This window comes from Sceloporus occidentalis, unplaced genomic scaffold, assembly GCF_023333645.1.
Source record: "Sceloporus occidentalis isolate IW3139 unplaced genomic scaffold, rSceOcc1.0.p SCAF_361, whole genome shotgun sequence".
Classification (NCBI taxonomy): domain Eukaryota; kingdom Metazoa; phylum Chordata; class Lepidosauria; order Squamata; family Phrynosomatidae; genus Sceloporus; species Sceloporus occidentalis.
In genome coordinates, this window is record NW_028317341.1 from 168,080 (window position 1) to 185,910 (window position 17,831).

The 17,831-nt window shown below is 41.3% G+C and overlaps 1 protein-coding gene across 1 annotated transcript; it reads right to left on the minus strand.

The window, feature by feature from the left end:
• Positions 1–1,059: 1,059 nt before the first annotated feature.
• LOC149273654 (leucine-rich repeat-containing protein 3B-like) lies at positions 1,060–1,842 on the minus strand. The gene has a single exon (XM_089506061.1). The coding sequence runs from the start codon at positions 1,840–1,842 to the stop codon at positions 1,060–1,062; it is 783 nt and encodes a 260-aa protein (XP_089362187.1).
• Between the last annotated feature and the right edge of the window lie 15,989 nt (positions 1,843–17,831).

Consider the following 17,831-nt stretch of genomic DNA (forward strand, 5'->3'; position numbering starts at 1 on the left):
TTCTCTAAGTAATTATTAGATACGCTCTGGCAGCGTGAATTATAAATGATATGTTTCATAGAAGCACCTGCAGTCTAGAAATGTAGGTGAGGCAAAAATCTTACCAATTAAAAAAAGGAATCGAATGTTAACGTTGTGGATTTCTGGGCCAGATTTTAACCTGTCCAGTGAAAATAAGATAGGGTTCTGGCACAGGTGCCATTAACTGTGCCAAGATGGACCAAAGTTAAACTTCTAAAACTCTCATCAATGGCTGGTGTAGCCCAACAGCATTTGTATAGCCCTTGTTTGGTCTCACCTTCATCAGACATTTACAAATAGTCTGTCCTGGGGCCTCATGACGATTGGCTCATTCCATTGCTAATAGGTGGTGTTTTACCGTTCTATGGTGATAAGACTGCTTTTCAAACCGAAGTTCCCATCGTTGAGGAGCCATCGTTTAGAGCAGATGGATCGTCAGATAATAGACATTCATTACACTATTTCGCATCATTAAAATGTATCGCAGAAATCCTGTTGGAAGGATCAGTCTCGTTAGGCTCTTTTTGTATTTTATAGTGTTGTTGTGTTTCCTCAAGTTGCGTTAGATATGTCGGCGTGAAGCAGATGTTGTAGAATGCAGTTTATCTACTATGGCTTGTACTATGGATAGATGACTTAATCTGGGTTCCTGCTGGGGCTTTGTGTGTGTTTTGTGTGGGCTCTTGGGAAGCTGTAGGTATAGACCTGCCCAAGGTCCACGCATTTCTTAATCCTGCCTCGTTTGTTCTCTCTCTGCCTTTCCTAAGTCACATCCTTCATGTTTTACATCACCTGGATGACCTGGAAAATGGCCGACACATGTAATAAACAGCAGATATCATGTAAAGGCAGTCGAAATAAAGACATTGGCAAATCTTTTCTATCGAAGTTCTCCTGACACCAGTGAAGGCCATTTTGAGCAGCAATACATTGACTTGCTTGCTAAAGTGAAGGCATTACTCAGTATTAAAATTATAAATTAGCAGAAGCTATCCATCATGTGAGTGGTCTGTGTCACCAAAGACTCTAAAACCTAATTTAAACAACAGTACTTAGAGTGGAGGGCTCCTCAGAGTTCCTCTGCTTACTTGGCAGGGATTTGAGGTACTCAAGGTGGCGCCGGGCATCTTCTTGGTTCTGACGTACATAATACACCAGGTAGGAAATGACCATGGCAAACCACCCAAACATTGTGACGAGCATGGCTATGTCTGTGGTTCTCTTGTAAACATTGCACAGGTCCACCTCTTTCACCACCTGTAGAAAAGGTTTGCCAGCGTGCTCCTCTTGCACGGAGGTAGCACAGACAATGGCACTGGATGAACCAGGGTCCAAATCCACTAATCGGATCAACTCTTGAAGTTCGCAGTCACACATCCAAGGGTTGCCCGATAGGTTTGTACGGGCCTTCAGGTTAGCAAAGACCTCCTTTCTGACAGACACCAGCTTGTTGGAAGACAGATCCAATGAGTGCAAGTGGTCAGTCAGACCCCTTAGGGACGTGGCATCCAGTTGTCCCAAAGAATTATGGGAAAGGTCCAGCTCTATAAGAACAGGGAGATTGCGGAAAGCGTCTGGGGGGAGGTAGGTGATCTGGTTGAAATCTAAGTAAAGACGATTAGTGTCATTGGGAATGTCTCGGGGAACTTCTGTGAGCTGGGCATTGCTGCAACGCAGAGTCTTGTAGCCGTCCTCCAGGGAAGGATAACAGCCTTTGGGGAAGGTTGTAGCAGACTGGAAGCAGAGGGACATCAAAACCAAACTGTGAAAGAAAAGCCATGTTGCCAGTGAGCGCCGAAGGTACCAGTCCAAGAAAGGCATGGCCAGCCAGCAGCATACTCAGCAGTAAGTGGGTTATGAATAGCAGTGTCTGGGCATGGAGCTGAAGAGAAGGACAGTTCTATATCCCCTTGATCAAAAAGAGTCAGAAGTAAGTTTCCTCCTATCACACAGACAGGTCTGATAATTATTGTCTCATAAATACAATAACAACATCACACATCACACACCTTTCCCAATCTGCAAAAACACAACTATATCAGGACACAGACCTCTCACCCCTCCTAATACACAGACATCAGGACACAGACCTCTCACCCCTCCTAATACACAGACATCAGGACACAGACCTCTCACCCCTCCTAATACACAGACCTCTCACCCCTCCTAATACACAGACCTCTCACCCCTGCTAATACACAGACCTCTCACCCCTCCTAATACACAGACATCAGGACACAGACCCCTCACCCCTCCTAATACACAGACATCAGGACACGGACCTCTCACCCCTCCTAATACACAGACATCAGGACACAGACCTCTCACCCCTCCTAATACACAGACATCACGACACAGACCTCTCACCCCTCCTAATACACAGACATCAGGACACAGACCTCTCACCCCTGCTAATACACAGACAGTTATGCTTCTTACCTGGATACAGGACTGACTGCTTCTGTTCAATTCCTTCAGAACGAATATAATTGAGATAATTTACAGCCCCTAATGGATTATTCACGAGAAGCCTAGAAAACATTACAAGCAGGTTGATAAAATATGAATGGGCAACCTAATATTTTTGCATACTCCTAACGATGTCTCATCCCCAAGGGAAATCTAATCGAGGGCGTTTTAGATGTAAAAGTCCCTGATCTCTATATTTTCTATGGATAATGGTGGATTAAGTATATTGCTAAAATAAAAACTTGCATACATCAATAGTTACTCAATGAGCTGAATGGTTCTTCGCTGCCATCAAATTCCATCTAGAGCTCAATGGCTTCCTATGTTTATGTTATGTTTGTGCTTCCTATGTTTGGGGGCATGTTAAGCGATAGCCCTCATAAGTCTTAAGTGTTGAAAGCAGGGTTCTGAATGCTTGATGTATGTCTTTAATGGGGAAATCCCACCGAAAGTCTCCTTAATCTTAAGGTTGAGTGATGTATACAGTAATGTGGGTTAGCAATGACAAAAACCTGGTTTTAGCTCTTTTTTGTTGTTGATAAACTATGTTTATCTGTAGACCTGGAGGCTTCCATTGTTTTCAGTCTCTCTTTCAAAATATATATATATATATTAAAGAAGTAGGTAACGTAGGGAACAGCTATAGATAAAGGATATAGGGTAAATTGAATAGAATCGTTATAATGTGGTTTACCCACAGAATACAGACATTATTTTGGGTATTAGTTGTAATGTGGTAATATATCAAGGAAGTATAAGGATTGGTGAGTATAGCCAACATACTATACAGGGTTACATATTATGTGTTTTTTGGGGGGTAAATATTACAGGAAATAGTTGTTCCATAGAAAGAACCTACAGACTGTTTTATAGAGTTAGTTACAGAAAGCATAACATAAAGTGAGCTCACTTTGGGGATTTTGTGAGCTATAGAATGGAAGCGGTTGTTATAATGGGAGTCACAGATGGAATCGAGTTTAGTGAATGTATTGTAGGGGTCGGTTCTTATGTGATTTCTAAATTGCAGCCGTTATGTGAGTTATTGATGGGGTAAATGGAATCTGCTGTAGGGGTTGGTCATGTGATGTGATAGATGGGATACAAGGATTGTACGATAGGGCTAGTGGTGAGGGTTATAGACGAGATATAGAATATATACTATAAGGGACGGTTACGGTGTTAGTTACAGAAGGGACACATGGAACACGTTGTAGGAGTGAGATGTTGCTTTAGGGAGTGGTTGTATGGACGGTTCTTGCATTTTCTGGAGGCAGAACTAATATTCACCTGCAACAACTAGAAAACACCACTGTTTCGTAGCTATTGTTCCATTTTCTCCGCTTCCTTCTCCGAATATGTTTAATTACAAAGTGTGTCGTCTATTTGTTACAAGTTGATAGGCTGGGCTATAGCTTTTTCTGCCACAGATTCGTCTTCGTGATTTGTTATTACCATGAAGAAGCCCGACAGGTTGATGAATTCATTAATGTATAATTGGATATTTAGCGGCTCAGTTGCTGAACCTGCATGTTGTTTTCCTGACTGCGCTCTAGGATTAACCGTTGAGAGTCTGGGGATGGTTATCTTGTGATGGGCACAAGCGAAAACAAGAATTACCCGTCTGGGTGCAAGTAATAGGAGGAACGCCGTACACACACCCAACGCAGCCAAACGGTCAAACGCACAGGGATTTATTAGCCTGAATGTTTGTATTGACAATATACAGCTCAAATTTTCCCTTTGAGCCTATATAATGAATTCTGCAGGACTGCGTTAAGATCCTTGCATCCCTACATAATACATTTCTATGTTAAAAGGACCATCTGTCCCCCCCTGCTGTGTACGGCTGACAGAAGGGCACACCCAGGGCTTATATGTAAATCCAAGCCGTCGACGTGAAGACAGATGTTCTGAAGGTCCACGGTATCACATAGGGATAGGCAAGATCTGAGAGTCCAGCTACAGAAAACACCAACCATGGTCAACCGACAGTAGCGTCCTGCCATATTATAGAAGTTATGGTTCTGTGTAGCTTGACTTCCAAATGTTGCTCATTCCAAGGCTTAATCCTGGATCAAGACACCTGTGAAAAGTTTCACTCCATCTTCTTGTCACCTCAACACCCTGCGTTGTACAGTTTGAGGCTGTAGATACCGATGACGCTTTTACTACCGGTTATAGGATGCGGTGCCGTCCGCAGATGGGAGTCAGATGGCTCTGAATCTTACAGAGATGAAACCCCAACGGAGCGATCCCTCCGGGGATTCCCTGTGATCTTTCCACAGAAAACACTCGGCGATAGAGATCGACGAGCGAGATCCTGTGGAGTTCTAAGAAAACTCTCGGCGTGAAAGCCATTTATAACCCATGTTTGTTAACCCAATGAATAATAATAAGCGCCCTGATAAAAAAAAATAATATACATGCAATAAAAATCCATTAACGTGTAGATTTCAAAACCTTTATTCTAGCACCCTTTCCCAAAATGGACATTTTTTTTTAAAAATGAGAAACATTTTATAGCCACATCCCATTACATAGAACATATGAGGAGGAATATGATTTACCTGCGTTGTCCTTCTTTACATCGATTCCATTTTGTCACATCAAGAACAATTCTAATGGCCAGGTTATCTGCAAGGCAGCTGGAACCCAAAGACCAGGTCGGCCCGCAAGCAACGTTCCTTCATAAGCAACAGGCACCTTGTATTCTATCAAGCCTCGAGGAAGCAGAAAGTTGTGCTGATGAGAGAGGAGCATCCATAAGACAGAGTCATGGAGACAAGATGATGTGAGAAGGCATCCCTGCCTGTATCCTCTTGGTCCCGGTGGAGTTATTAATGTTGTGAGAGGAGGTCACAGATCTCAGAGCCCATCCTCACGTCTCCCTAACAAGCTCTGCGTGTTTTCCTGCAAGAGAATGATGTTTCTCCGGTGGTGATTGGAAACTCCGCCTGATGTGAAAAAAGGAGGGGAGGGAGAGTGGTGGATAAAGAGAGAAGACAGGAGACACTGGAGGAAAACAGACAGGGAAGGGAGAAAAGAACCAAGAGGGGGGATAGATGTAGCGGGCTAAACACAAATAGCTGTATTCTGTGGATTTTCAAAATATCAAAACAGTTTTAGAAGATGGAAAAATAGGAAAAAACTATTTAAACTTTCTAAGGGGCTTATCCAGCTGAATAACAAATAATACAACATATTTTTGGAGGTTGAAAAGGGTAAAGATAAACATTATTCTGAAAACGTGAACACAAACGCAATTTTTGGTGATTTAAAATACGTTTTAATAGTGTTTTCTGCAATGTAGTCAAAGAGTCACAGGAATGGGCGGTGGAGTTGGGTTTTATGAGATGTCTTGAAAGCAGCTGTGTTTTCTACCATGGTCCTGTCGAGATGATATAATCCGTCCCTAGAGGCTTTTCCGTCCGCCACTCAGTCAGGTTGGACTGGTGATTTCTGTGTCACCTCGTAAAATGGAGAAAGCTGGCCTCTCTGTCAGTGACTGTCTGTATAGTTGAGAAGGCTAACCACTCTCTTTGTGACAGTCTCTATGACGGAGAAGGCTGACTCTCTGTCCGTGACAGTCCGTAGAGCACTGTCAGTGACGGTCTGTAAGGTGGAGAATGATGAACTCTTTGTCATTGACAACTTATTTGCCCCATACCACCCTTCTTTATTGCCCTTCCCTGTAGGCATAAGGACAAGCTCTGTATCCTCCGTAACACAATAAACCAAGTGGCCTATTAACACAGCAGATCAGAACATATTCAGAAGACAACACATTCCGTTCCCAGTCCTATCCAACATGAATTCACCAAAACGTGCTGCGTAGAAGTGCTTCAAGCAAAGCACTCAAAAAAACTAATAACCCAAACATCCCCCCACACCGATCCTTTACCAGTCCTCCCGCGAAGGAACCCCACATGTGAGTACCCCCTTTCTACATTTGAGTGTAGAGCAATGGAGATAAAGCAGTTTCATACACAGCTGTCACATCTTCTTTTTTTTAAATTTCAACACGACCTGCTGCCAAAGTCACATTATATGTCCACCTACCTACCTGTACCCGGTTATCCCCCAGAGAAGGGGTACACAGGTCACAGAGCCCCCTTCTATTTGTTCTTCTGTTTCACGCCGCACTGCGTGGCCCCCATTGTGTTCTCCTCTCCCTGTGACTCCTTTATACGTTTAGGTTTACGCTTGAGGGGTATTCTCTGCAAAATAATATAGGTCACTTCCAGTTAAATTAACTCAGCAAATAATAATAATACCCAATTCTTTTTTTTTGTAATAGTATGGATTGCCATGTGCAATAAAAACATTTGTCACAGCCCCCAGCTTGTTTCCCTCATGAATGATCACTCGGAAGAGTCACGAGGGAAAGAGTGATTACGTAGAAGACCTCTGTTCTCCGAAAGATAATTTAACAACTACCGTGATGCAAGATTAAATAATTCTGACTGATCCACTAATAATACGTTAAAAGCAGCGCTCCTTTTCTTAATAAGAGTAAGGTATTAACGCCTTTACAGCCAGAAACCAAAGACAACTTTTTAAGGTTTAGATAAGTAAAGCACTGATGGTTGCACAAGCACGATATGAACTCTAAACATTTAATTACAATAATGGGTTAAACTGAGAATTTTTAATAAGATCTATATTGACTAAAATGAGAGGTCTAGGGTTTAAATATAACATTAGAACGTGTAGTTAATTTGTAAAAATACAAAAATATGTGTTCAGACCAAAAAAAGATCTCCCTGTGCAATTAATGGGTACAACAGCAAAGGGTAATGTGGATGCTACAGCACTTTGTGGGAACCTCAACCCCATTGAATACCTTTGGGATGAACTGGAATGGAGATTGCGATCCAGGCCTTCTCATCCAACACCAGTGCCTGACCTCACAAACGCTCTACTGGATGAATGGGCAATAATTCCCACAGCAGCTCTTCAACATCTTGTAGAAAGCCTTCCCAGAAGAGCGGAAGCTGTGACACCTCCAGGGCAGGTGGAGGCTCCATGTTAATGCCCATGGTTTTGGAACGGGATATCCAAGAAGCTATTATATGTGTGATGGTCAGGTGTCCAGATACTTCTGATCACAATGCGTATGTCTAAGTTTTCCTAGATCACCAGAATGAAATGGTCTCCACCATTAACCCAGTGCCTGGTACCCATGGTACCTGAGACACAATACTTCTTGATACATTTAGCACAACTTAGAAGCAGATTAACGATATTTCAGTGCATATCACCATCTAAGTTAACAATGTATAGTTAAGTCGTTAGACAAAATGAGGAGTAGAAAATTGGAAATGTAGCTAATGAATCTAACAGGCCCTCCGCCAGCCAATTAAGAGAATGTGGCTTAGAGAAGCATCTGAGGTCCAGACTCATCTAAAGAAATGAATGTTCTTTTACAGAATCTCCTGGGGATGGACACATCCTTGTTTCCATAGTAGAAAGGGTTTTTTTTCTTTTTTTATTTAAAAGTAGAACTTATGAAATAAGGTTTTTGGAACATCAATTGTATAAAATGGATTAAATAAGAGCAAAAAATGTCTTATATCCAGCACAAAATAGGGGTCCACATCCTTACAGTAGGTCTGATAAGCCCCATTTTTTTCTAGAAATACTTGGTTTTCATACTCCATAAATTGCCCAAAGTTTAATTAACCCCTTAAGGACAATGGGCGGTCCCTAAATCCATTGAAAATAATGCATTTTGAGCCCGTGCATGTACGGGCTTTGTCATTAAGGTGTTAATGTTTGACTGTTCTGTGCTGTATTGATTATCGATCTATTAGCCAAGTCCAAGACACATTTTTATTTTTTTTAGATTTTTCTCTCTTCCGGCTGGATCCAGTTGGGAATTGCTTGCATGCGTTTGATGTTTTGCTTGTCTTTATTGTGGTCCCGAAGCTTTATCGGGTCTCAACATACAATATGTTTGGAGTTATTATAAAATCCCTGCTGTTGAGTGAATAACGTGTAACTCGCCTTCATACCGCGGATTTTAATGATACTGTCTGGCTTGTCTTTATTAGCAGTGTAGGTGGATGTTTTTATATGGGGGGGAGAACATGAAAATAAAAACAAAATGCACAGGTTTCATATCTCCGTAACAGGAACATAAACACCAAAGCAAACGAATAAAAACTGTTGGTAGGGTGGTGAAGCCCAGCCTTATGCCAAGTCCTTAGAATGTAATGCAATGGGGGGCATTTGTAAAAAAAAAGTTGTGATGGTGCATTGTGTGAGAAATTGTCTGATCACCATAGCAACCAAAGAAATTGTCCTGCTGATTGGACCATCCCATTGGTTGCTATGGCAATAAGACTATTTTTCAAACTTTTTGACTCGCTCTGTCCCCAGCATTGGTTAATTAGCCCCCAGAGCCCATAGAGATCCGAGTTAACCTCTCCGCGGGTTTGATGAGCAGTCCATGCATGTGAGATAACAGAATGTAGCATTCATATATCACAGCGTCACATTGCACGGTCCTTGACAATCCACAGCGGATTTTCTGTCAACACCTAGTAGGAATGAAAGCGGACCGCGAACACGAGCCTTATTGCTTGTTATCAGAGACGTAAGCAATTGGTGGACAGTCAGGGATATGTCCTGGGCCACTGTTACAATAATGAGATCTGGAAATGAATCCCAACCATGTCGGATTATAGACAGACCAAGAAATTGGGTAAAGTATGACATCACCGTAACATTCAGTATGATGAGACAGAATGAATACAATTGTGGAACATTGGTGAACAAAGGTATTATTATCGACTTATTATATAGTGCTATCATACTCTGCAGCGCAGCACAGTGGGATATGTGTTTAATCGTATGTGATATAGAGGTGTTTGTTTATTGTTTAGCGCTTTTTAGTTGTGTAAAGGACAGATTCTATCGGACAGCTCTATATTATAAACTGCGTAACGAGGATGCCTCAAGGCTAGTAGGCACTCTATAGTCTCTAATTAAAGAGTCAATAGTTCACAGGTTAATCAAACATCTGTTCGCATATTTCATGGAATCATTTGTCTCTTCATTGTTTACGGTGCCTTTCCTACATCAATTAGTTTAATTAATCACCCCCCCCCCCTCAGGTTTCAGCAAAACGGCCAAAATGTTCAAACACCACCTAAAAGTTTAGCCACTTTTCCGAAATGTGGTCACTGGCGATGATCATCATTTGCCAGCCATAGTAGGGATCAAGAACGGTTATTACAGACAGGTGAGGCTAACAGGTGATTTATAATGACACACTGATCTTATTACCATAGTAACCAACGCACTTTACCTGATTATTGGACTATTGCATTAGTTGCTATGGTGATATGATCTGTACCATCATTACTACCTACATAAATCTTAACACTTTTCAAACTTTGCACCAGTATTGTTTATAAAACAATATATTAAACTCTATAAGGGCAGCTATGTTGTACTCTATGATAATAAGTGTTGCCTATACATTATGAATATGCATGTATTTGCATAACATTTTAATAAAATACAGTATTTTGTGCATTTTTAGAGACGTCATAGCATTACTATTATACACACTTACTATATCAGTGTATGTGTGTAAGATAACATGTATGTAATGTATTTATATTCACAATTGTCTTCACCTATGGCAGATGCATGCTGCGTGAATGCTGCGTGTTGTCACAATTCATTGAACTATGAATGTGTCTGTATTTACTTGGTAATAAAGCGGTAGGAACCCAACTGAAGACCTTGCAGCGTTCTGGCAGAATTCATTATTATTCTGATCACCCAACAGGCAGGCGAGCAGCTATTCCATATTATACTTTATTATATTGATATATTATACATATATATTATATATATATATATATATATATATATATATACAGAGGATGCCTCCTAGCATTTTAAGTGGCCAGAGGGGCATATGTGCATTAGGGGGTGTGGCTAGAGGCATGACTGGGCGTGGCTTAACCAAGACATGTATTTTTCGATCTAGGATTATAGGACAGTGGAAGAGCTGGCAGGGGGTGGTAAAGGGCGACATTGTCCCCTGGGGTAGCATTATATTATTTATTTTTGGGCCATTCCACATATAGCTATAATTATTATTATTATTATTATTATCCTTTATTTGAGATTAACAACTAGATTTACAACTAGTTTTACACACTTACTGGGTCCTTTCTGGGCTTTTTTTATTTATAGGTACCCTTTTGGTAAATATATACTGGATTGGATAGTGAATGTTGGGGGCGGGCTGACTCGAGGGGTTATTGCATGAGTGTTAGAGACTAGTAAAAGTGAGTGTTTATGTGTAAGTGTGTGTTTGTGTGAGTGTATGTGAGTGTGTGTGCACGTTAATTAATCACTGGGAGCGAGCAAAAGGGCCATGATGGGGGCACTTGGTTATATTTGGTGCCAGCCCTCCCCTAGTGAGTAGGCCATTGTATTAATAGGCGATTTTACTTGGCTGAAGGATGCCAGAGTTTTATCCAAAAGGGCTCACAATCTTTTTTTTTGCCCCTTCTTCATTCAGCAGTTTACCCCTGGGGTGCTTAATCTAATGGCAGATGCTCTTTTTTGCCCTGTTTTTTTTGCCGTGCCTGTTGCCAATCTTAAATATTCTCTGTGATATTCATTCATTTGCCTCTTCCCTAATAAGACATGCAAAGCGGCTGAGAAAGACTGTAGCCGGCTCCGAGAGAAGACTCGAGATGAATTGATTTAGAAGCAAAATTCATTCATGATTTGATCTCGCTGGGATCCTGGCTACATAATGATTTCTCCTGCGTTTGGTTATTGCTGGAGGGGTATGAGTTTCACAAACTCTTCCTTCCTCTGCTTAATTGCCTCCCTCCTCCCTTCCTGAGAACACAGACCTACACAGGGGCTATTAATTAGACACAAGAAGGAACCAGAAATGCAATTATTAGAGCATCTCTCTTGCTGTGTGATTAAAAACAGTGCTTTATGTCAGCTTTCTAATCCCAAATATAATCCTCCTGTTGTGGGAACAACACAGCTGGAGTGCCATGGGAAATTGATTGTCAGTTCACACGGCGAGGTTCGTTTTGCCAGCTAATGCGGCATGACTCACGTTATGCACAGAATGGGTCCATGTAGCTGCCTCACAGGGTCAATTGATGTGTTAAATCTACCCTCCCTATCACTCCCGAGCCGCCATCAGCCACGCGTAATCCTGGGCTAATAGGCAGAGAAGGCTGGCATGGAAACATTAGATGAAAGTGGTATTTCTTGTTAGCCTCTTGCTGGCTTCGATCTCCAACTAGGATCTGCCCTCCATCATTACAGCATCACGTAATTGCCCTGCTGTTTATTAGCTGCCTAATGTCTGCGTGCTTTTACACCAAATGCTATAAATATCGGAAATAGCTTGGTTACTTCCTGTAAAATTACCATTTGTCTTATAAATATAGATAATGTCTTCTCCCTATAACTCCAATTACTCTATATAACCCCTTCCAATAACCCCTCCCTATAACTCCATATAACCCCTCCCATTACTCACATAACCCCTCCCTATAACTCCTTTTATTACTCCATATAACGCCTCCTATTACTCCATATAACCCCTCCCTATAACTCCTCCCATTACTCACATAACCCCTCCCTATAACTCCTTTTATTACTCCATATAACGCCTCCTATTACTCCATATAACCCCTCCCTATAACTCCTCCCATTATTCATATAACCCCTACCTTGCTAGATATAGCCCTTTCTTAACACTCCTCCAACTACTCCATACAGAAAGAACACTCAGAACATTAATTTTATCCATCATTCCTTCTGATTCTTATACCATTTCCCAAGCAATCCTTCATTGATCTATATGTGACTCCCCTATGTAGCCTCTATAACTCTTCAGTGTCCCCCTCCATATATACGGCCCAAAATTCGGAGCTGACGCTTAATCCGTTGATTTGGAACTGCATGTTTTGTCCAAACCAGAAATGCGTTGGATTTGTTTTATCACATAATAACCTGGTATAATTAGTATTGATTTAATGTTTATGATCGGGAAAAAGAAAGACAGAATCTGCGAGCTGCTCTAACTGATCCGGCCGCTGTAATGGCCGATCCTGCTGCCTGGTGAGAGAATTCATTTCTTCTCTGCTTTCCCCCCCCACGCTGGGAGATGCTCTCGGTTATCAGGCTGCTCCCGATTCATGTAGCTGCGTGGATTCGCATCTTGTCCCGTTCATAAAACACCAGCAGGGTCCCCGCTGCCAGTAAAAGGATGGCTTATACAAGTAACAAGGACATTAGCAGTTGCCGCCTGGGGCGAACTTTAAAATGCCGCCCCCCCCCTTATCTACCCTTCCTCTCCCTCCGTCCCCCCCCCCTTGTACTTACCTTTCAGCAGTCCTGAGGCGAGTCTCCCTGTTCGGTCTCGGGACCGAACAGGGAGACTCGCTGCAGAGGAGAGAGAGAGGGGCGCCGAGCGGTACTGACAGCTTGGTAAGCGAAAACCACTCGGCGCCCCTTTCTCTCTTTCGCTTTTTAAAAAAAAAAAAAAAGGGCTTGGGGCGCCTTCAAAAGTGCCGCCTGGAGAGGTTGCCCCACTTGGCTCCATTGTCGGGCCCACTGGACCAGATGTACCTCTAGCACAAGCTTTTCAATTATTTCCCTGTAATTTTGCAGCAGAACTTTGTGAGAAACGTCATTTTCGTTCTGTACATGTTGTGTACATTTTAAAGGTGGCTGGGTAAGCAAAGTCTTCCGTCTGTAAAGACCACGGCAGCTGGGGGCATTGTATCTGCTGGGGTTTGATGCATGGTATCTGCTGGATCAGCTCACTCAATCCTCTTTCAAGAAATGGTGGACGAGATGCGAAAACGAAGAAAGATCTGACGTACACGAAGAAAGATGTGTTGTGGGTCTTCGTGTACGTTTATCCGCCACCATATTCATTCATTCGGTATTCAGTAAGAACAAAGATAACGCAACATTGTATTTACTTTTCATGTTCTCCTGAAATCTGCTGAGTATTTGTAACCAAATGCGGTAATAAAAACATTGTTGCTAATACCTTAACCTTTCCAGAAAACAATTCTTTAATCGTTCAATATTTTGCCTCTTTCGTGTTGCCATAGAATGTTGTTTTATTTATGTCATTAAACTTTCAGAGGAAAGAATGGAATGACAGATATGTTAAGGGTTATTTGCTGCTTAGCATACTGGAGAGTGCATGAATTATTTGGCGGAGTGGAGTGGCACATTTCACACCCCTCATCAGCCTTTTCAAAGAAAGAAATGTGCAAACGGGCCAAAATTGATTCTGATGATGCGGGTGAACATAGAAGAGAAAAGACAAAAGGAGAGCAGATGAAAGACAGAAGGTAGAAGAGAGAAGATGAAGAACAAGAAGATATGGTCGCTTAGAAGGTAGGGAGAGCGTGAGAGATTGGACAAGAATAAGAGTGTGAGTGTGAGTGAAACGGCCCGCGAACTTCAACTGGAAATTCTGAGCTTTTTGCTTTGTTTTCGTCCGCTTTGTGGGGGGTCTGGCCTAGTTTTCATGGCTTTGTACGAATCGCCAAATTTGGTAAATCCTCCTCAACCTTCTAATAAAGCTCACAAAAGCAGGGCCCTGTTCTCTTTCTATACCAGTCTGTCTTATGTTGGTTCACATTCGGTGTGTAATAGCAGCAATCACCATACATCATACATAGTGTCTTAAACCCCATACCTGTTCAAAAAACTTCTACATTCGGCATACATCAGGTAAAAAAACAAAGGACACAGTAAATTCTATTTCCTGTAGATCAATCAATTTACATCAATATTTTCCATTTTTCAATAGTATGCACCTGTCTCAAAACATTATATTTACCAAAACCAGAACTGTTTCAAAAAAAACAAAACAGCACAATATTTTTTTATAAAATAATTTTTAATCCACTGTATCTGCAATCACCCATTTTAGTGAATTCCTGAACTTTACAGACCTCACTTTCAAGAGCTCATTTCTATATGGAAACTCAAAGTTGCCATCCACTAAATCTGCCATGAAAAATGGGGGATTTTTTTTTTGCTTTATTACCTTGAATATATGATAAAATAATAGGTTTTTTTTTAGTGAGTGTAAGTATAGTGTGTATTTATTGATCTGCAATAAAAAAAAAATTAGATCTACTTTTCCATTAGGAACATAAAGAAGTCTCTTAACTTGCAGAAGCTCCAGCTTTGAAATGGGTGAATACGCTATACAGTAATCAATAAAACAAACCAATCTCAGCATGATCTAATATCTATCTTGTCACGCGGCAAAGTATGACTGATAAAACAGGTTCTCGGATAGGGAGTTCTGGAGAGATTAGAAGCAGAAGGGTCACCTATGGCAACAGTTTCAAAAAACAATTATCGGTACATGTCCGTGTCAAAAGTCCCTTTAAATATCATACTAACCTACTAAATCAGGTCTTTTGCTTTGCTCGCTCCAGGATTGAACGGTTCCCATGGAAGGTTTGATATTGATCCTGAATTTAATAATGAATGGACCACGTCAGGTTAAGTGATTTCCCAGAAAACGGTAGACTCACTTGCCGTACGTCTTCGAGGGATTATTCAGGCTCCCCGCGTTCTAAAACGTAACCGTTTTAGCCCCTTTTCAGAACGAAAAACGTGCTGATTGAAACTTGAAGTTTGGACATTGCAGGTATCCTCAAAAATGATTGACTCCTTGGAGATGGAATTTTACCTATGGATATTCTAGCGATTATTATTATATTATTATAGGACCTGTTCTAGTTTATAGATCTAGTTATGGTATAGTTTATCATCTGTACAATAAATTCTACGGTTTGACCTCACATTGCTCTCTTTACTCTTATAAATGTGGTTCAATATTGCATTAAATGTTCCATAGTCCATCACGAGGAGCCTATTGGATGTCAGCGATATACATCCCATGGCCAGTACTTATAAGGGGGGTAACCTATATGATTTAAGATTCACAATATACTTTAAGATAGGTGATTATGTTAGTGTTTTTTTCTCCTTTAAGATCCACAATTTATTGGGAACTATAAAGGAGGCGGTAGGGTTTGTTTCACTTCATTCTTCCATTTAAATTTTTATACTTATAGGGGGTGTTGGGGGCAATAAACGGACCCTTTAAGGTTTTCATAAGAGTTACTTCCCAAGCTCGGCTATTCCTAACAGCTGGAGATAAAACGGCTTCTCGAGTTCCTGAATTGGGCAGCGTTTTCTAAGCTAGCAATTTAGCCGTTGTATTGTTTTCCATTTATCGGCCACCATTTATCACAACGGGTCAAAACTGCTCTGCTAAAACAGCCGAGGACATGGTGGCTCCACATGCTATTACCTACAATTTGTATCATAAGATCTTAAATATACATATATAATAATATAATTATTTTATATATATATAGTTACATTCATATCACGTGTACATGGAAAGCGTAGTATTTTAATATCAAACTGCATATCATAAATGTCTATATTCCTTTCAAGGAAATAATGGTGCAACTGCTCATTCTGCAAACAGTCTGCATTAAAGGGAAATATATCACATCCTCGCTGAATATTCCCTTGGCGTTCCAGGCTTCCCCAGCTAAATATAAAATGCCAAGTGACTCACAGGTTTTCCCTCAAAAAGTCGCCAGAGGTTGGGGGTTGCTATGGGACCGATGTGTTGCTAGGCAACGATCAGCAACAAAGATGATCCTGAACAAGATGCCACCACCCCGGTCACCTATCAGGCGTAGCGGCCCATTCGTAGGGAGATGTTACAAGCATGCGTGCTATTCCAATAACTCCGATTAATGAAGTGGATCAGTTCCACGAGATAAATTATTCAAATAACTGCAAATAATGAGACTGTTGTGTCTTCAGTATGAATGGAATCTCTCTCTCCGGGAGAGAATTCTATGTAAACCTTACGGCTAGACGGACTGCTTTTCAGAACAGGCTGTCACTTCCATATTTATTATGGAATAATAAATATTTATTATTTATAATATATAATTATTATTATATTTTATTATTGTTTGGTAGCTATATATTTTATGTACATACATATATATATTACTGAATTCTCCTGCAGTGAATGACTGTTTTCACGGTTGGAGAATGGTTGCGTTCAGATGTCTGCATTCCCCCTTCTCCATTTGTAATACCGGAAAAGGCTATTGATTTTTTTAGGTTTATAACTCAATGTGCAGCATCCAGCGCACCGAGACAGCAGCTAAATATAGAAAGGTATCGGCGCAGGCAATCAGCAGGGGTGAGCCCAGGGATGATGGGGAGATAGACCTTGGCCAGGAAGGAGTGGAGGAGAGGCGTATGCTATTCTAGTATTGGTCACAATATGGAAAATAGTTATATATTTTTTCTTTTTCAAGCTTTATTTATACTCTGGCAGTACTGATTTTGACTGGGTTGTATACATACTGAGGGTCCTGAGTGGTCTCACTTCGCACCACATTTGCTCCTATAATATCTACCACCATACCATTTTATCTAGAACGGAGTCTTTTGGGGTACAGTGCTTCTTTTCTTAACTTGTTTGAAAGGTTGTGACGTGATGTGCCCTTTTCTTCTTTCTTTCCATCCTGTTAAAGGGATGAAGAGACAGATCTAGAGATGAGATGAAGGTAGAAAAGAAGGTTAACGTATTGGCCAAGAGTCCAGAATGGGCTTTGGTGCTGGCAACAGTGCATGTGAATTAGAAACCAGGCATTAGATATGAGCCAAATGGCACAGAGCATGTTGCGGTGTAGTGGTCACATGTGATCAGTGTCCCAAGCAGTGCCAATTTCACCCACTTAAAGTGGCCCAAGGCAGATGATCGAGGGAATCAGCATTGGAGAAGCAAATGTCTCTGCTCCCTTGTGGGTGTTTTCTGGTGGCGGTTTGCCACCATACCTGGGAACTCTCCAAGTTTGCCCAGGATACCAGTACACAGCTGATTTCCTTCCAGGCAGTTCTTTATTTCTGGACGAGGAAAGTGGTGTTTAGCCTTGCCTATCCAACCTTCCAGTTCTGGCTACTCTTCTTTGCGCAACTGACCCCATTCCCATTGGGAGCAGGAGGTCTCTAAGTGATCCATCTTAAGAGGTTTTAAAACATTCCTGCTGCCTAAGCCTAAATAGAGAGACAGAAGGGCAAAGGTGAATCTCGGATGTTGGTACAGGTTCAAATATTGGGTTAATAGGGTTCCGTAAAGGTACAGTTTAGCGTCCTTGACACCCCTACTATAGAAGAATACATATTTAAGTACTCTGTGAATAACCCTAACCCTCCATGGGCGGTTTATTACAAAACTAAAACAAAGTAGAACACTT